At 41.0% G+C, this 20,557-nt stretch overlaps 2 protein-coding genes across 11 annotated transcripts in view; one reads left to right on the top strand and one right to left on the bottom strand.

Annotated features, from left to right (window-relative positions):
* Positions 1 to 6,889, bottom strand: part of Gen1 (GEN1 Holliday junction 5' flap endonuclease) — a 40,036-nt gene extending 33,147 nt beyond the window's left edge. For 3 of the 6 annotated variants that reach the window (XM_063232358.1, XM_063232351.1, XM_063232387.1), the window contains exon 1: positions 6,486 to 6,673. In XM_063232358.1, coding sequence (XP_063088428.1) covers positions 6,486 to 6,665 — 180 coding nt within the window. In that variant the 5' untranslated portion in view covers positions 6,666 to 6,673. Of the gene's footprint in view, positions 1 to 6,434; positions 6,674 to 6,755 lie in introns of those variants that run through there. The other 3 variants (XM_063232373.1, XM_063232365.1, XM_063232375.1) reach the window with 3 other exon arrangements.
* Smc6 (structural maintenance of chromosomes 6) overlaps positions 6,843 to 20,557 on the top strand; it is a 70,470-nt gene continuing 56,755 nt past the window's right edge. For all 5 annotated transcript variants that reach the window (XM_063232331.1, XM_063232336.1, XM_063232332.1 and 2 more), the window contains exons 1-5: positions 6,843 to 7,033; positions 7,598 to 7,682; positions 12,271 to 12,421; positions 17,341 to 17,458; positions 20,265 to 20,370. In XM_063232331.1, the coding sequence (XP_063088401.1) occupies positions 12,287 to 12,421; positions 17,341 to 17,458; positions 20,265 to 20,370 (359 nt within the window). In that variant the 5' untranslated portion in view covers positions 6,843 to 7,033; positions 7,598 to 7,682; positions 12,271 to 12,286. The remainder of the gene's footprint in view (positions 7,034 to 7,597; positions 7,683 to 12,270; positions 12,422 to 17,340; positions 17,459 to 20,264; positions 20,371 to 20,557) is intronic.

Raw genomic sequence — 20,557 nt, forward strand, 5'->3', positions numbered from 1 at the left:
AAATTTCTTGCTTAGTCAGCTTTCTGAAAGGAATCACATGAAAAAAGGCAGTAACTGGCTTTGTCCCCGTCAGTAACATGCGCACCAAATGCACAGACTGTAGAAAAGCAGGGGCACTGTAAACTATTATTGTCTAGTTGAGAATTTACCCCTTGATGTAACATATCTAGAGAATGGGACTAACAGCTTCAAAGCAGAGAAACAGACAACGAAGAAAAACAAAAACAAAAACCCAAGAAGCTTAATGATAGAAAATTTTGGTGGAAAAATAGGACAAGAAATACAAGACAGTGAAGAAATGCTGAAAGAATACAGTTACATATTTTTTTTTTAAAAAGGTACTGGTTTTTTAATTGCATGATGACCCTTCATTGTGGAAAAATAAAAAAAACCAATGCTAAACTTCATTCTATATACAGTACAGGTCATTTCAAGAACAAAATTATCTTCAATTCTGCTATTGTAACCTACTTTGGTATCTTTTAAGGCTTAACTTTTCTTCATTAAACATTTACATTTGTTTTTCTTTTCCCAAGTTACTCAGCAAAAAAACTATGCAGTATCTACAATGAAATTATGCAGTATCTAACTGTACAAATACAACAGATCATTATCCTACGGATAACAACCTTAATTCACACCAAAACACAATGCAGGTGACAAGAATACAGAAGTCAAAAAGCTACCACGTTCTGAATAAGAACTATTATCTTTCCTTTAACCCAGTCTACTCTAAATGTTATCAAATTGCACAGGGCTGCAAAGAAAATAAATGACAGTAATGTTGCTGTCTGTAATTTTCCCCAAATCTCAGTTTTACAATGCATTCAGTGTTACACTGTGTTCATTTTGACAACCTACTTATGTATAGAAATGTCCCTTCTGCACAAAATGCTCAGATGTAAACACAAAAGCGTTCTGTAGGTAATGGGCCAGGGCTGATACTGTCTCCTGTCCAAAAATTGTGCCAGCCCAGTACAGCACTGGAGCACAAATTGACAGCAAACCTGCAAAGTCATGGGTAATTCTGGAATATTTCCCACAGCATTATTATGAAAGAAAATGGGATTTCAAAACTATCAACCACATAAAAACACAACTCACAAAGCTTCAAAAGAAATTCTTGCTGACAGTTTTGGTCTCCTTTATAATTCACATTGGACACTGGAATAGGTTGTTATGTAAGGAAACTAAGCAATTCTTCTCTTTGGAGAACTACTACTGTAATCTTATTAAAATGTAACTTTGACTCTTAGAGTTCAAAATTTGAAAGTATCCTCTGATATAGCCATATCTCTTCTAGAAATCTAATTTAAGATATTTTAAGTGTTTACAAATTTATATACAACAATATTCATTATAACATTGCTTGTGATAGTGAAACACAGGGAAGAATATAGCCCTAATCACATCTCACTCAGTCCTTTGGCTAAGATTGAAAAATACAGCCCTACCTGTATGGAAATAGAGAAGTATCTTTTAGATGGTTTGCTTCTTGCCTAAGTGACCAAATATGTTAATATTTTAAAAATTTGTAAGTACTTGAAAAATAAATACAACGTGAAAATGGCTTTTGAGGGAAAATGAGATTCCTATTATTAGATTTTCTCCAAACTGTCCAAGAACTGCTGGTGCATGAACATTTATTCTCTGGCCCTTCTGGTTCTAATGTTCAATCCTTCCTCGAGGGCCAGGGATGCAGCTCAGCAGTACAGCACCTGCCTGGCAAGTAAGAGGCCCTAAGTTTGATTCCCGGTACCAAAAAAAGAAAACAGAAAAAAGAATTTCTTCCTCCGATGTTTTATTGTATGTTAACTTCACATATATAAACGAATAGTGGTGAAAAATACTGCCTGGGCCAGTGTTAGGTACGATCACACACACACACACACACACACACACACACATACACACACACACACACACACACACACACACACACACACACACACAGTATCTGGAGGACAATGATGTCAACCGGATTCTTTTTGAGGATAATGGTAAAAATGACATAGAGAAACACAGAAGAGGTAGACCTTGGTTTTATTCACTGTAGCTCTCCAAGTATTTCAAGAACGTTAGGGTCATTCTGGAAAGATTTTTACCGAGTGTATCACTCATTGAGAGCAGCCATGACTGGAAAAGAATCTAGAATTAATTGTATTATAGATTGAGTATCTCTTATCTCAAATTTTTGCGCTAAGAACTATTTGGAATTTGAGACCTTTTCAATTTTGTAATATTTGCATATACATAATGAATTATCTTGGGGATAAGGCCCAACCAAATCTAAAATTCATGCATTTTTCTCCTGATCTGCTTTGTTCTTTTATTTTTACTTTTACCCTCTTTAAAATAAAACAAAAAATAAATAAAATTCATGCAATTTTAAATACGCTTAGTATGCACAGTCTGAAGACAATTTTATATAATATTTTAAATTTTGTACATGAAACAAAGTTACATGGCATGGAAAATTTCTACTGTGGCATTGTGTTGGTTTTTTCCCCCATCTTTTTGAGACAAGTTTTCTGTTTGTTTTTTTCAATCTTTTTGAGACAAGGTTTTGCTATGTAGCTCAGGCTGGCCTCCCACTCCCAGTAATCCTCTTGCCTCAGCCTCCTGAGTGCTGGGATTATAGCCATGCACCACCATGCCCAGCTCAAAATTTTCTATTTAGAAACATTTTGGATTTTAGGGTTGGGGATACTCAATTTAGTAAATTTCCAAAGATTAGAATCTGTACAGAAAGAGGGCCTTTAAGCCCAAAGATACCCTTAATGTAACATTATTACACTTAAAACAACTTTTCATGCTACTTTAGTTTCTTAGGCAAGAAGCAATCTGGTTTGAAGAACATGGTTCAAAGTAACTAGCAGTGGCAGCTGAACAGCTTATCTGTAAATATCTACGTAGGACATCTATTTTGTCTGTATTTTTAAATGTGAGTGAACACTATCCTACTGTAATAATGGCTACCCAAACACAGCTGGTATAACAGTGACTGTCCTGTCTGCGAGAGCCAAGGTCCCAGGGGGTGACGCTGATGGGGGGATGAAGACAGGCAGAAAGCTGGGTCCAGTGGAGCCCTGCTCCAGATGGCAGTGCCTGTATCCACACACTTGTTACACCATGTCCCTGAGCTGAAAAAGCTGCTTCCTATGCTCCCCGCCTTCTCCCACGTCCTTGGGCCTGGAACACCTGTTCCCCTCCAGCATCTTAGGCAGTGCATTTCTCAGGTGCTCTGTGCCCTTGGGGCATTCCTGGTCAGGCCCTTGTGCTTTGGGCTCCACCCGTGAACCATCACTAGCTTGGTGGCTCCCAACAAGTGACCAAAAGGTCTGAACTCACTGGTTTCCCCACAGTAAAATACCAGCTACTATCTCTGTGCTGAAAGCGACTGGTCTCCATTTTCCCTTAGTTGTGTGACCTATTCTAGAAGGATGTGCCTTCATTGCCAGTCCTCTGGGTACTACACTCTTTTAAACCCACATACCCATGCATCCACCAAAATGCATTTTTTTTTTAAACTTTTTATCGGTATCGGGGATTAAACTCACGACCGCCTGCTTACAAGGCAGGTGCTTATGCCGCTAAGCTAAATCCCCAGCCCCTACCAAAACGCATTTGAAAAAACACTCAGAGGTCTTCTTTCATGAGCACCAAAGAATTACAATTGTGGAGGACACTATTTTTAAACTTTTTCACTGAATAACAGGAACTGGGGGGCATTTTTAGAAGAATCTTTTTATGACACACTCCACCAATTTTTCTCTTTAGCTACTGATTATTAATGAATTGCCTACTACATTTTCTTGAATTACTGCAAGACTTCATACAGCCTTCACCAATCCTATCTTAAAAATCTAGATTAAAACTATGCTAAAAGCAACAACAATAAAGGATGGGGGTGGGAATGGGAATTAGAACTTTTTTTCACTCTCGTGACTTGTAAGGGGAACCCTACATCATCTGACACGTCCAGAACTCCTGACTAGAACAAATCTGTTTGGTACATAATAGGCACCTAAAGTATGGTTTTACCACCTCTCCTCACTGTTTCAACCATAACCTAGTTGTCATTTTCTTTCTTTCTTTCTTTTCTTTTCCTTTTGTCATTTTGAGACAGTTTCATCCTGCAGTTCTGGGTGGCCTTAAACTTACTTTGTGGTCCAGGCTGAACTCCAAACTCCCAGTGATCCTCCTGCCTCAGCCTCCCTAGTGCCGGGATTATAGGAATGTGCCCCCAAACATAGCCTCGCTGTCATTCTTGTTTTATCTCTATTTTGCTCTCCAACAGCAAGTTAGTTAGCAATTCCTCTATCTCCAAAATATATTCTACACCTATTTCTACTTTGCCTATATTCAACTCTAAGCCTAACTAGCCTCCCTGTTTCCACTTTTACTAATGTTTATTTTATTAAAAAGTACACCACAACCTTTAAGAATGTAGTTAATCTAAGATTTCTATTTCCATCATCTATTGTTTTCTTTTCTTTGCTGCATATTCTTTGCACTAGTTTTCCTAAAGTAATTACATAGCATGATTAAAATTATAAAAGCACATAAAAAATTCCAAAAAGAAACAGACTGCAATAAGCTTTAAGGTACTGAATTACAATGTAATACAAAACAGATAGTTCTTGTATGGTCAGGCTTTGTGGCATGGGATTTGGCAAGGCCATACTCAAATGTGTTACAATGCAGTACCTTTATTCATGACCCTTTGATAACACTATATATCTACAATTCTTAGGTTAATTATAGCACAAGAATACTTATTGTAACCAACAAAATAAGAGCTAAAAAAATAACTATATAGTTTTCATTTAATTTACTTCATCTGTATCAACAAAATAATAACACATAGCAAACAACACTATAAACTATGAATGCCCTCAATTTATTTAGTTTAATGGAACGACCACTGGACATGGAATATGGAAAAATCTTAGGATTTTGGCCTTGGATATATCACTGATTATTAGCTCCATAACCTTAGGAAGACATATAAACTTTTGGTAAAATGACAATTAAACCAGAACAATTACAAGATTTAATATGCTTTGAATCTCATGCCCAATTTTGGTAGTTTACTATTAAAAACTTACTTTATTTTAGAAATTATTGCTTGGTAGACAGGACATAAATTTTAACTTAAACACTGGGTTTAAGCATCCACTTCAAGTTAAAACAAAAACAAAATCTTTGATGTGACCATATGGTGCCCATCAATCAATTTATGCTCTTAAAACTTCCTTCAAAGCTAATAAGATTTTATTGGTTAATTATAAAACTGGATGAGGTGAGAAAAACACAGAAACTTGCTAATTTCGCTATGTATCAAATGTAAAGAACATAAAAAGAAGTCAGTAGCTTGATTTATATAAAACAGGTATTTAAAAAACTAAGTTTTCTAATTTACTACAACTTCAAGCAAAAAATTACCAAGTTTAACAAAAAAGACAGGAAATGCTTAAATTTTCCAATTCTGATCTAGCTACTATATTTTCATATGACGATTGGTAAACGGTGTAAACTTTTAGTACAAGGTAGTATTGCATGGGATTTACTATATAATTTATTGAGATTTGTAATAAAATTATTTTTTTCAATTTAAAAATTTATTGTTTTATATTTTAGGACCGGGAATTGAACTCGGGACCTCACACTTGGCAGGCAGACGCTGTGCCACTAAGCTATATCCCCGGTCCTCAATTTTAAAATTTATGTTTTTTAAAATTAATTTCAATTTTTTATGTGAATTTAGCCTTGACTTTGAGGCCCACTCTAAGCGAGGTCGCTTTTCTGTTACCAATAAATATTCATCAAATGTTCACTATTTGCCAGGAGTGCTTCTAGGAAGGTGCTGGAGACGCAAAGAATGGAAAATCGGATTCTGCATTCAGGACATTGGTGGCATGAGCTGCAGAAGGACAAGGCAACTGAACAACGTGAGAAGCACAGAAAGCTGCTTTAAGAAGATTAAGAAGAGGGAGCCCGGGATTGCAGGCAAAGGAGGCGCCCGACATCGTCCTAGACATCAGGGCAGGCTCCCCGAAGGAAAAGACAGGAGAGGGGACCGCCCCGGCGCTTCCCCCTAGTTAACCCACAAGGACCGTTTCGTCGTCGGGCATCAATCCCCGGCAAAGGGCACAATGTGACACAGTTTTGATTGCGTTCAGAAGCAGAAAGCCACGTTGCGGGAAGACATTTCATTACTGGAGACTGCACTCGGCTTTGGGTGGCGGTAAGCGCCTTTGTTACCGGGGGGGGGGGGGGGGGGGGACTGGCGACGCGCCGAGAGTCGCGAGGACCCCGCCGGACCGCGGCCGAGGACCAGGCCGGCACCGACCGCGCGGGGAGCTCCGCCGCGCCCGGGCGGCGGCACAGCCAGCCCTTCGGGGGCCGCGCGGGCTCCGGCCCGGACTTACGCGGACGCCCTTCCTCGTCGGTCACTCACAGTGGGTCCCAAGCCCGCCTACCGCTGCTGCTAAGTTTGTGAACTTCTCCAACACAAGGGAAACGGAAGCGCCGGCTCCTCCGGCCCGGCCGAGAGCACCAGGAAGCCCTTTCAAACCGCGCGCCACCGGCGCTGGCCCCGCCCCTTCCGGGGAGAAGCCCGCCCCGCCCCTGGGCTCCGCCGAAGGAGGCCGCCGACGCATGCGCGAGCTGCGGCCTGAGGCAAGTCTCCCGCCCGCGCACCGCCCGCAGGCGAGACCCAGCCAGTTTTTCCCGCGGCGGGCATTACCGACCCTGTTGGGGCTAGAGAGGCGCGAGGCCCGAGATCACGCATGCGCGCGGCTCGCGCGAGGAGCGGCGCAGGCGCAGACGTCCGGCGGTGGGCGCCGGCTCCGGCCGAGGTCCTAGGGCGGCTGGTGGCGCCCACCGGCTGGCCTTCGCATCCAGTCGCCTGGAACATGCTCGCTAGTCTAGCTGCTCCTGGAAATCGTGACCCTTTGGAGGTGGGAGGGACGCTCGCTCCGCCCTGCCCGGCCGTCCCTCTCTGAGGCGCGAGTGCTGCGAGGAGCAGGTCCGGTCGGCAGGCCCGAAAGGGCGGCGGGCCGGCGGGGACGGGTCGGCACACACCGGGCCCACAGACGGCGTGTGCCGCTCCTGGGCCGCGCCGCCGTCCCGCTTGCGCGTGGGTCTCCGGCGCAGCGGCGGGACCGGCGGCCGCTCCCCGGGAGTCATGCGGGCGGGGCGTCCTGCGCGCGCGGCGTCCTGCGCGCGCTACCTGCCCCGGGCGGCTCGGGAGGGAGGCAAGCAGGCTGGCCCCAGGCGGCGCTCTGCAGGGAGCGCCTGTGCGCTGCGCCTCCTTTGCGGCGCCGAGGTCTGGACCGCAGCCTGCGCGCTGGGCCGGCGCTCGCCCACAGCGGTGTCCCCAGCCCGCCGTGAGACGAGGCTGCCCCGGTCTCGTTCTTCGGCCCCTTCCTGCGCCCTGCGGTCAGCCTGTGTCTGCGATCGTCCTTTGCGGACGACGGTTCGGTTGCGGGAGGGGCTGTTAGACCCGCTGTATGGGTTTACTCTCGGTCACTATAGCACTCTGTAATGTAGTTTTTAGTGTTGGGATTCAAATCTTTTTTTTCCTAAATAGGCTCGTGTACAAAAAAGCTTGAAGACCTCTTGTGCTTAAAAACGTGTCCCTTCTCGACAGAAACAGAATTCTCCTACACTGTCAGGTTAGTACCATCTCTTTAAATTTCAGTTCCTAACTCAGGATTCTTAAATATGGTAAATATAGCTGTATTTTCTTATCTGTTTGTAGTAAGTGGAAACCATGAAATATTTATTAATGAACTGGCGAAAAGTAAGTGTAGTGGTGGTAAAGTTGTTACGGTGGAAAATGTGTTTTATTTCCCTAAGTTGTATTTTACTGAGAGTGTAATCTGTTAGATTTTATGTGAAACCTGCCAAAATCTTGATTGTAGTTTTTACATCTAAATTAGGGAGTAAGTCAAAGATACCCCTGGCTGGGTGGGGGTGTAACTTAGTGGTGGAGTGTTTTCTTATAGCATGCTCAAGGCCTTGAGTTCAGTCTCCCAGTATCAAAAAGAACTGACAACTGACAGTCAGGTGTAGTCATTTATACAACACTGTCTTTTCTCGCTCAATAAGTCTTTCTGTGTTACCAAATTCAAACTATTTTCTGTAGTTTTCATTCTTCCACTCCTGGATCTACTTCTCTTGCAGAGTATATTGTACTCCTGGCCTCTCTCCTGACAAACCACTGTCTTACAAAAGCAGTTAACATTAAGTAGGAAGACGGAACGCAAATAAGATCTTGCATAGCAAAACTAAAATTTTGACTGAATTAGAATATCAGAAGGATGTACATAATTTTTTGTAGTTTTAATAAAGGACTCACAAGATAAAGAATAAATTAATAGCCTGTTTCACTGCTCATGGGTAATTAAATTGTCATTTAAACTCTCCTGTTTATGCAGTAGGAAATCGGACTTTAACAAGGTTTGACAAACCATCGTTTAGATCTGGGCTCTGCTAAGTTTGTGAACCACATAAACTTTTATAAATCAGAAGTACATTATAGTTTAAGTCTTTTGCTTGAGCCTGTTTTTCTCTTTGAAAAGACCTTACCTCAAAGAGATGTGGCAGCTCAAAGGAATAAAGTTTGTCTCAAAAATTTTAAGTGTTACTTGACAAACATTACTTGTGCTCACCAGGAATGGTACCCAGTCTTACATTTGTCTCATCTCTTTCCCCTCATCCCTGGATTGCCAATTTTTTCCCATCTTCCATGGTAAAAACTTGTCTTCTCTGCTGTTGTGCTTACTGTTTGACCTGAGTATCATTCTTTGCTGCCCAGACTTCATTCTTGCTCTCAGTGCCTTAGGGCACAGCATCTGGGACTTGCTCATGGCGCCCTCTGCAGCAGCAGCAGGCAGAGTGTGGTTCACGTTCCACAAAACTCCTCCCTGAGATCCCCAAGGCAAGACTGTTGTCACAGTAATAGTAAGACGTTACTTGGCTTTTTTTCACTATCAGTCGCTTCTGAGTGTTGTTGAGTGAAGTTTTCTAGACACATGGTATAGATGGATGTCTTTGCTTGGACCGACTGAAAATGCGCTTGTGTGTTACCAAGTTTCTCAGTTTTAATTTATGCTGAACATTGATGGAAGAAAGAATTCTTTAGTACTTTTCAATGTTCACAGCTTTTGAAAAGTGCTTTAGGCACTGGACCATCAACATGAGAGACTCAGGTCTCTTGCATAGTGTAGAATTTAGCCAGAACTGTTTCTTTAGCTGTGGTGCCTGCTGGGCTGGGTAGCAGCTTCGTTCCCCTTTGGTCTGGGAGCACTGCCGGCAGCATAGTCTCCTGCCTTCTGGGCAGTGGTGAGAGTCTGGACTTCTCATTGGGCCTTCTTCAACAGAAGCCAGCTGCGTGGGGCTGGGGGTGACACTAGCACTTCAGCACCTGGTGTGGGTGGAAGTCTGGGTGCTTGGAGTGGTCTCCCCGACACCATTGTCATGGGTCCCTCTGTGGCCTACTGTGTGTCCACTGACACTGTCCCGTTGGGGTATTGGGGTATTTCAACTTGGCCAGGCTGGAGTCTTCAGTGGTGGTCTCTTCATCTCGCAGGGCTGTCAGTCATGCTTGGTTCGTGTGTTATGTCCAAGGCTTTTAGTTTCACTTAGCAGGAACAATAGAAAACAATACATCTATCTGTAAGAATTTCTGATTTCTTTTTTTAACTTGTGTTCTGGGAGGGGGAATTAGAGCCTTAAATACTAGCTCTACTGCACACTGCTTATATTCCATTGTATACAAATATGTGAATAAACATTAAAATAGTCTCACTGAAGAGAAATTTTGAATTGGTAAAGCAAAGAACTAGTTTGGAGAAAAATGTTCAGAATACTCTCAAATTTAATAGAATTTACATGAAAAGTGCCATACTGCAGATGAATCTGGTTCAAAACATAAGGTACTTGTAGGAAGTGTGAATCTTTATTAGTGTTTTAGAAAATAAAATTATAAAAGCTAGGCATAGTGGGGGCCGGGGATTTAGCTTAGCGGCATAAGCGCCTGCCTTGCAAGTACATGGTTGTGAGTTCTATCCTTGTACCAAAAAAAAAAAAAAAAAAAAAAAAAAAAAAAAATGCTGGGCATAGTGATGTGAGCCCATAATTTGAGGACTTGGGAGGCTGAGGCAGGAGAATCGTTGTGAGTTTGACACCAGCCTGGGCTACAAAGTGAGTTCAAGGCCAGCCTGAATGCATAGTGAAAACTTGTCTCAAAAAGACCAAAAAAAGGAAAGAAAATTATAAAACATCTATAGTCTATGGTAATCCTATAAAAGCCAGTGTATAAGAAAGGAGTTGAACGATTTCATAACATTAGCCTTAAAAAGATTTTCATTGTCCAGTAAGTTTAAGTTTAGTTTCATCTTTCTTGTTTTCAAAGATATTTAAATGTCTTGCAAAAGAAGACATTTTGGATCCTGAAGAAAAGAGACAAAGTGCTCATTGCAGTTAGTAAAGAAACGTCATGGTATCAAAAGCTGACAGAGATAGTTCTCCAAAATTCATTCCAGCATACACATATATAAAAATGTAATATTTCTGCACTGTTGAGTGTCACTATGATCTTGGCACTAAGTGGGGTCCTTGCCTCTGTTCCCCTCCCAGCATACGTGCATTGTGAGGCTGGGTTCTGGGTTCTGGCCTGTGTGCTGTGTGCGTGTTAAGGGTGCAAACTGTTCAGCCCATTCCTCGAGAGAGGCAGCCTGATCCATCTGCTGTTGCTGTGGGAGGAAAACTGGGTTACTATGGCCCCGAACTTGGGGACTAAAGTGGGTTGGACCATTCCTCATGCGCTTTTCTTGTATCTTACAGTGTCTTTGTAGTCTTTGGCTTTTGGGGGTTTAGACGGGGTCTCAGTACATACGTGGTTCAGGCTGGCCTCAGACTTACAGTGGTCTTCCTGCTTCAGCCTCTCCAGAGCTGGGATTACAGGCGTGCACCACCACACTGGACACATATACTTTCCTTGCATTTTAGTTAATCAGTTTGTATATTTTTGGTGAATTGAACCTAGAACCTTCACACACCCTCAGCCCTGTCTTTTGTTTTGTGGTAGGATCTTACTGAGTTGCCCAGGAGACTGCAAATGTCAGATCTTCCTGCTTCTGCCTCCCAGAATGCTAGATTTATAGGTGTGTCATCACCCCACAACATTTTTGATTGTTTTCCCTCCATTTATTTAGCAAACAGTTGTACCTATTATTTTAGACTTTAAATGTATTTTAAAAAGAAAAATGAAAGCAGTAATTAATCATAAAGTTTGATTTCAGTCAGATTTACCAGCTTCTCATGTTCAATATATATTTAATAGCACAGAACACATTAGCAGCATCTTGTTCAATTCTAAACATAATTTCCTAGATTTACTGTATTGGCAAAAAAACATGAACTATTTGGGGAACATTTAGGGAAACCACTAGTGTTGGCAACACTGCTTCAAAATATGCTTCTTAGAAAATACTTTATTTTTTATTTATTTACTTTTCGATCTTTTTGACACAGGATTCTCACTATGTAGTTCAGGCTGGCCTTGAACTCACTGTGTAGCACAAGCTGGCTTCAAACTCACAGCCATCCTTCTGCCTCAGCCTCTCAAGTGCTGGGATTACAGGTGTGCCATCACGATGTGTGGCTGAAAATACTTTAAAGGCTTTATAAGATTTGCTGTTAACTCTTTAACTTATAAAAATTGTATAATTGCTCTGGAATAAATTTACAAAGTGCTATACCATTTCTATTATTAGAAACCATGTCTCACAAATTTTTATCTTGTGAATTTGGCATTTACACTTTTAGGTAGGCTTATGTTGGCAAAATCTTGGTCATAAATAACACTGAAGTAAAATTAACTGATGCAGAGGGTTCAAGTGATTTTCTAAAAGTGTCATAAGTTGATTCCCTGCCCACGTGGAAATGAGCCTGACCTGGTCTCGTGGGCTAGTGTCAGTGGAGCTGCTGCTTTTCTGGAGGCTGTAAGGGAAATCTTTTCATTTGCTTATTCTAGAATTCCTTGACACAGCCTGGTTTTCTGCTGTTTAGAGGACTTTAATTTTTAAAATTAAAATTTTAATTTTAAGTTCCTTTTTCTTACCTAAAATTTAATGAGCTTCGCGTGATTTCTTCTGTTAAGTTTAATACTAGAGGAACAATCGTGGACTTTATCTGTTAAGTTTAATACTAAAGGAACAATCGTGGACTTTATGCTGTACTTCATTGTTACCACAGTGTTTGTTCAGACCAGATGGCCAAAAGAAAGGAAGACGGTTTCTTCTCTCCTGAAAATGCCAAAAGACCAAGACGAGAATCAGAGGATTTTGATAAAGATAGTGATGAAGATGAATGTGCTGTTTCTTTGACTAAAGACAGCTCTACATTGGTAAGTGCAGAGTTAGAAAATTAGATTTTCAATGGGCTTTTTTCTTATGTCTCTTATAATGTCATGCTCCATGAGAATTCATAATCAGGAAAAAGCAGTATGTCTTTAAAGAACTAAGACAAAAATAACTTCTGAATGATTTTGAGGTTTACGTTAATTATCAGAAAAATGAAGCAGATGAATAAAATTGACAAACCTTTAATGAGACCAACATACAAGAAGAAAGGGAGACAAAAGACGTAAATTACCAATGTTGAGAATGGAATAGGGCTGTGACTATAAACCCTGCGGACATCAGAAAGAGGACACACAGATAGCAGCTCTGCTACACAAAACTGAGAATAACAGGTGAGGTGGATCAGCTTCTTAAGCAAAAGCACAAGGCCCCAGTATGGAGTAGGTGACATGTATAACTTTGTAACTTTAATTCATATTTTGACATCTAGAAATAAGAATCTCCATGCTCATTTGGGTTCTCTAGAGAGGTGGACACTAGAGAGATACAGCATTGGGTTAGAGAAAAATTCACATGAATTCTGCAGTCTTTTCCAGAGAGTGGAACATTTTTTAATTCATTGTGTTGGTACCAAAACTAAAAGAAGCACCAAAAAAGGAATGTGTACTCATTTACCTTAAGAATCTGAACTAAGAAATCTTTAACAGATACTAGAAAAGACTTTAGCAGTATGTAAAAAGAACATACACTGTGATCAAATGGCTGTCTTCTAGTCATGTATGGTGACTTACCTCTAGATGTCCCCTCAAAGACTCACACACTGTTCAGGAGAGTTCTTCAGAGCTGGCTGGATCTAGGGTGTGTGGTCGCTAAATGGGTTTACCACAGATCTGGGTGTGGATAGTGGAAACCTCCCCCCTTGCCCGGTGTGGGTGGCACCAATCAGTAAGTTTGTAGCCTGGATGGAATACAAAGGGAAAGGGAAAGCAGGCTACTGCTACTGCTCGCAGCTGTGCTGCCTGCTAGCTGCTACCTCCTATGGACTGTTCCTCCTCCCTGATGTCCTTTTTTCATGCCACCATGCCTTGAAGTCCGCCAATTCTGGGCTGACTGGAATCTTTATACACTGTGAGCTGCAGTAAACCTTTCCTACTTGAACTGTGAGTGTCAGGTATTTTGTCTCAGCAAGGAGAAAAATAGCTAAAACAGAATGCAAGGTTGGTTCTGAGTCTGAAAATGAATGTAATTTTCTTTCTTTTTTTTTGTGGCACCAGGAATCTAACTCACAACTACACGCTTAGAAGGCAGGTGCTCATGCCACTGAGCTAAACCCCGGATGCCTAATTTTCTATATTATAGACTGAAGAAGACAAAGCATATCATTAGATGCAGCAAAAGTATTTAACATATTCAACATTCTTTCTCATTGAAACTCAGAAAAATCAAGTTAGAACTCCCTTAACATAATAAGAATCACTGAGAGAAAAACCTACAAGGAATATTCTTAGTAGTACAGTACTCCTTTTCTCTGCAGATGAGGAATAAGACTAGAGCATCTGCTCTGATAATTCTTATTCACTGTACTGCTGAGAGATTTAGCTAGTACAGATAATGCAAGAAAAGGAAACAATATGTAGAAGTTAGCAAAGAAATAAACCTGTTTCTATGTGCAGATGATCTGATTGCCTAGAATATCTCAAGAAACTTACAAAAAAATGTTTAAAACTAAAAAGAACATTTAGCAAAGGTATAGCTTGCTAGATAAACATTTTTTAAAAGTATATTTTTCTATATTGGCATGGAACATGGGCATTAAAATTCAAATATACCACTTATTATCTCTGAAAAAAAAGTTTCAAGATGCAAATTAGAGAACAAATTACCATTGTTACACCTGTAGAATGATGAAAATCCAAACTGTTACCACAGCACGTGCTAAGAGGGGTGTGCGACAACAGGAGGTCTCCAGCTGTCCCGGGAATGCAGAGTGCTGCTATAGCTACTTGGGAAGGTAGTTTGGCTGTTTCTTACAAAGCCGTATCTTACATAATTCAGCAGTCACACACCTCGGTATTTCCCTCAAAGGAGCTGGAACCTCGTGAGTATACAAAGCTGCACACAGGTTTTTATGACAGTGCTACTAATTCTTTCCAAGGCTTGAAGGCAAACAAATGTTCTTCGGTGAGTGGATGGATCAGTGAGCTATAATTCATCCAGACAATGCTGTATTTTTTAATGCTAAAAAGAAATGAGTATCAAGGCATGAAATGACATGAAAGAGATGATTCATGTTAGTAAGTGAAAGAAGTCAGTCTGAAAAACATCGTGTACTGCATGATGTGAGCCTGCCCTTTGTGGGAAAGCAGAGCTGAGGGACAGTGGACAGGTGAGTGGTCTCTGGAATTAGAGAAAGGTGGGGTGAACTGGTGGAGGACAGGATTTTTAGGACACTGAAAACACTACTCAGGGGTGTCATGGTAGATAGATAGCATCAGACATTTTTCTAAGTCAGACATTGTAGTGCACACCTGTGTCCCAGTTACTAGGGAAGCTGAGGCAGGAGGCTGTTGCAAGTTTGAGACTAGCCTAGGCAATTTACAAAGTTCTTGTCTCAAAATTAAAAAGTGAGGAAAGACTGAGATGTAACTGTTCCCTGGGTTCCGTTCTCAGTACTGCAAATAATAGATTCATATTTGTATTTATTTTTCCAAACCTGTTTAATATATAGTACCAAGAATGAACCCTTACTGTGAGGTAAGGACTTGCAGTGATTGTGAGCCGGTGTCAGCTCTGCGAGGGTAAGGGACACTTCGCTGTGGCTAGGCCTGTTGATGGCAGGAGAAGGCTGTGCACGTGCAGCTGAGAGGTATTTGAGGAATCTCAGTGTCTTCTGTGTTTTACTCTGAATTTAACAGCACTCTGAAAAAGAAAACAAAGCCCTTAGGTCTAAGTCTAACAAAATGTGTATAACGCTTGTATGCTGAAAACCATGCAGTGTTGGTGAATGAAATCAAGGATCTGAGTAAACTGAGAGATTTATTCATAGATTGGGAAATCCAGCAGAAGAGATGTTGATTCTTTGCCAAGTTGAAATACATGTTTAATGTGATTCTGATCAAAATTATAGCAAGATTCTTTGTGGATACAGGAAAATTTAGAGTTTATATGAGGCTCAGGGATATAGCTCAGTGGCATAAGCACCTGCCTGGCAAGTGCAAGGTCCTGAGTTCAATTCCCAGTGCCTAAATAAATAAAGTCTGTATAAAAGGACAAAGGTACAAGAATAGTTAATACTGAAAATGAATGAAGTGAACGGTATGACTGTACTTACCTTTACCAGATAGTTACAGTAATGAGGATGATGTATCAGTACTGGGAAAGACAACTCATTAGACCACAGGATCAGTTCTCAACAGAGCAGTAGACCGACAGGAATTATAGTGAACTTCCTTTCTACAGAAAAGCAGAAGCACTGTAATGGCACGGAAGGTAGCTTTTCCAGCTAGTGTGCTGGAGAGGTGTACAGTGGTAGCTTTTTAAAAAACAGTACTTTGACTTCAGTCTCTTACCTTAAAAATGGGCTTCAGAGCATAGCAGATGTAAGTGTAAGCATTAGATAGAAGACATTTAGAAATAAATGTAGGAGAGAGTCTCACACGTGATCCCAAATGCTTGAACTCTAAAATGAAAACTTGATACATTGGTCTTTATCAACATAGAAATTTTACTGTGCAGAAGACCCTGTTAAAGAAAATAGAAAATAGAAATTAAAACTCCTAATTTGGAAAAAAATATTGTCAGACTGACTATCCAGCAAAATACCAGTGTTTGAATACAGAAATTTCAACTCCCCAGTTTGAAAATAGCCAATCAAATTATGAGAATGGGCAGAAGAAACCTAAACAGGTGGCAGAGAATACACTTTCACGAATGACGGTGAACCCTTTCAGTTATAACAAACAGCCAGCTGTGGCATGACCGCCATAGGTTTGTCGTCACTGCTGTATACTTTCAAGACAATGAAATGATACTCACCATCGTGTGTCATCAAGGTAATACAAACAGACCATAATGAAGCACTCCTACATACCCATCAGAATGGCCAAAGGGAAAAATAGTATACACAAAGTAGAAAAGGATGGGGAAAGAGGGAGGCCCAAAATCATTTATACATTGCTGACAGGGATGTAAAGTAATCATTGCTCTGGAAGAGTTTGTCAGTTGCTGTTAAAACAAAACACATAACTACCATGTAACTCAGCCCTTGTCTCAGAGAAGTAAAGATTTATATAAAACCAGTGAGTGTTTTTAGGTGTGTATAATAGCCAGAAACTGTGGCAGACCCAGTGTCCTCCAACAAGTGGATACAGTCTGATAACATTCTTCCTGAGAAATACTAAAAGAATAGTCTTAGAGGCAACAAGAGAGAACTGGACTGTGTGAAAAAAGTCCACTCTCAAGTGATTACATTTTGCATGATTTCATTGGTTTAGTGTTGAAATGGGAAAACCGCTCTCTGGCTCTGGGATTGGGGTGGTGGAGTGTGTGTGATGTGGGGATGATTGCAGGGCAATGTGAGGGATGCCTAGAGTGACATCGTATTCCGCAGCGTGACTGCCCCATAGGTGTGTGTCTTGGTTTGATACTCAGTTTATTTTTAGAAGATGTCACCATTGGCAGAAACTGGGGGAAAATGTTCACAGGATCTCTCACTTCTTACAAAGTAAAAATGTTATTAATAATTAGTGAATCATGCTTTCTGATGCTCTACTTATGAAAAGATACAAGTAAATACTTTCTGCTTTCTAATAAGATGAGTGTTCAGAGGAATTGAAGTGTTTCTCCTAAAATAGGTAGAGACATTAAAATGGTCTTCAGACTCACTGGTGAAGCATGGTTGGCTTTAGGTATCCACAAAGGCAAGTGACTGATTCTTTTCCTCATTTTGTTTCTCTGTTACTAGACTGCGGCAGACGTTGGGATAATAGAGAGCATTCATCTAAAAAACTTCATGTGCCATTCGATGCTGGGGCCCTTCAAGTTTGGCTCTAATGTCAACTTCGTTGTTGGAAACAATGGAAGTAAGTCCTTTGACCCTTTTCTCTGGCTTGAGGACTGAGACCTCAGTATGCGTAACTGTTAGTGCTGATAGATACTTGTTTTGGTTCTGTAACTTGTGGTTATAAATATTCTCAATGTTTATTGTCAGCTACCTTTAAAGAAAATATTAGGTCAACTTTAAGTACCTTGTTTAAGCAGTTAAGACACTTCCTGCTTCATCCTCGTGCCAACCCCTTTATAATGAATCTCACATTGCCCAAAATGGCCTTGAACTCTTGGGCTCATGTTATCCTCCTGCTTCAGTTTTCCAAGTAACTGGAACTGGGGCAGTTGTCCTTATACCCAGGAGTCTGCTACTGTTTTATACAGCACTGGTACCTTGGGCCCTAAGCCGTACACAGGGGAGCTAGCTGTCCTCAGCACAGTTGAAGCACCCAGTGTTTATCTTAACTACACATTAGAGCACACATGAATTGAATGAGAGTCCAGATACGAAAGTGACAATTCTCATGTTGTGACCAAAGAAGGTTTTATCATATCTGTGCTGGTGCTTGAGGAAAATTAGACATTTGCTATTCTCAATAGGGAAGCAGCTGCAGGCAAAGATTGCCATCCTGGCTCTGGGCAGGCAGATATGCATAAGGGTGAAGCTGACACTGGGGGATCAACAGGTCCTGCTGTTGAGGACCCTCAGTATCGTGGTAAAGATTTTGTAGTTTTAATTTAAATGTCAGTGGCTGCTGGTGAAAACGTTTGAGTAAATAGATGACGTGGCTAAGATACCTAAGACAACCTGGTCCCAGTGTAGAGAACAGGTTAGAACGGGGAAAACACAAGAGGCAGAAAGACTTTTGGTTAAGCAGCTCTTGTAATGGGCTGGCTGGGCACCAGGTATGAGTAGCTCACCAGGGGAAGCGGCTTGCCAAAGTCTACCCGTGGCGACGTTTTCGGACCAAGGGGCAGGATGTTTGTACCCTCGCAGTTAGCTCCAGTGCGCTCTCCTTTCTCTCCTTGTCATTTAGCCAGGAAGGAAGTAGTTCTCAGGTGAAGATGGAGAGAGAAAGGGCTGACACTGTAAGAACACAAGGGACAAGAAGGAAAGAGGTCTTGTGTTCTGAACTTAAGACATTTTTTTCTCTTTTTCTTTTTAACTTTTGAAGCAATGAATTATTACATTTATTAAAATTTAATAGCTGAGGAAATAGTGGATTTGGTAAAATAGAAGCTTGTTAAAAGGTGTTAAGTTAAATTGGAACTTGAAAGTCATTCTAGGAACTGAACAGAGTTAATCACTAGTGTGTTGGTTAAGTAGAGCTATATTGCAAAAGATAATGGGCTGGTAAGACTTGATTGATTGATCATAGAGTTCACAAAATGGTTAATTCTAGGTAAAGTTTGAAATTGAACCTTGTGGTGTTTTATGTCTGTTAAGGTAGAAGGAATGCTTTTCAAAGAACTAAATAGTGAATAAGATCAAAATAGGAATAATAATTGGCAGGACATGAATAAAGTAGGTAGAGAAGGTGGGTGGGGAAGGAGATGTGAAGAGAATTAAGACACATTATGTACATGTGCCAACTCTTCAGTATGAATGTCATCATTACGCATTGCAAGCATGAACTAGTAAGAATAAAAAATAAAATCATGATAAAAACATCTGCATGACTTTACTAATCTTCCCATTTCATGCACTCAAAAACTATGTCACCAGGGGTATAGCATTGAATGGAATGTATCTGTCTATGTAAAACTTAAATTCAAGAATTGTTGAAGATAGTTTTGCTGTCTGAGAGTTTAGGGGAAAAGTGGTAATTGTGGTTGGGAAAAAATACCCACCACCCCAAATGAAGGAAGGAAAGTTTTATTTCCTTCCTTACAATTTGTGGAGGTTTCCATCCATAATCAGCTGTCTCCAAGGCAGGGTGGCATGGTACTGGGGCAAGACAAAGGCAAAAGCCAGAAAAAGCAGCCAGAGCAAAAGGGGGAAAACAAGGCTCTTCTCTGTTGTGTGCAGGCCGCCCCCTGACCGCATTGCAGATGTAGGGCTCAGAAAGTCTCTATGTTCTTCTCTTACACAGTACACAGAATGAGGATATTTACAAAGTAAGAATCCTGACTCCCTGCTGAGTGGCTTATTTAAACTTCTAAACTTAAGTTGGTAACAGTGTATCCACCATAACAAATAGGATGTACCTGTCTACTAGGAGGTTAAATTCCAGAATTATTGAAGATAACAGTGATGGCTGAGAGTTTGGGGAAAAGGAGTAATTGTAATTAAACCAGAATGCAATAAAATTTCATGAGTTAACTTCATGTATATAAGCAGAAGGGTAAGTTCATGTATTGAGCTGATGGACCAAGATGATAGAGTAAGCGGGTTGGGGACATATCACACAGGTTTTTTCCACTTCCCTAAGAGTAGCAAAACTTTGGGTCTCAAAATACACTTTTTTTTTTTTGGCCTTTTTTGAGACAGGATTGCACTTTGCAGTTCAGGCTGGCCTTGAGGTCACTTTGTAGCCCAGGCTGGTCTCGAATTTGCATCCATCCTATTGCCTCAGTCTCTCAAGTGCTGGGATTACAGGCATGTGCTACCATGTCCGGCCAGTACACTAATTTTTTAAACATTGGAGCAAATTATTTCAGGGTATATACAGAGTTTTTAAAAAACTCACTGCTTTGTCACTGGACAAAAATTTAAATGTTAACATTTTTGTTTCAGAGTGAGACTTAATTCATTCCAAAATCTGTTTTCATCAAATTGTAGGAGTTAGCTTTTCGTTTTCTCTGTAACAAATGTGAATTCTTTTACATCTGTCTCTTTAGGTGGAAAGAGTGCCGTACTCACAGCTCTCATTGTTGGGCTTGGTGGAAAAGCAGTCGCTACTAACAGAGGCTCCTCTTTGAAAGGCTTTGTGAAGGATGGACAGAAGTAAGTGTTTGCTGTCTATTGTGTTTCCCTCCCTTTAGGCAGAGGCAAAGGTTACCCAGGCGTGTAGTCATGGCTGGAAATGAAGGGCCTTCCAGAACAGAGCTGTGATTTCATGTCTTTTCCTTTGTTGGCCACACAGCAGTATTTTTGAGCATTGCACCTTCCTGGCTTTTATGCAAACTGAGCA

This window comes from Cavia porcellus, unplaced genomic scaffold (genome assembly GCF_034190915.1).
Source record: "Cavia porcellus strain 051 isolate PalLab524CR breed Dunkin Hartley unplaced genomic scaffold, mCavPor4.1 scaffold_1, whole genome shotgun sequence".
Taxonomy (NCBI): domain Eukaryota; kingdom Metazoa; phylum Chordata; class Mammalia; order Rodentia; family Caviidae; genus Cavia; species Cavia porcellus.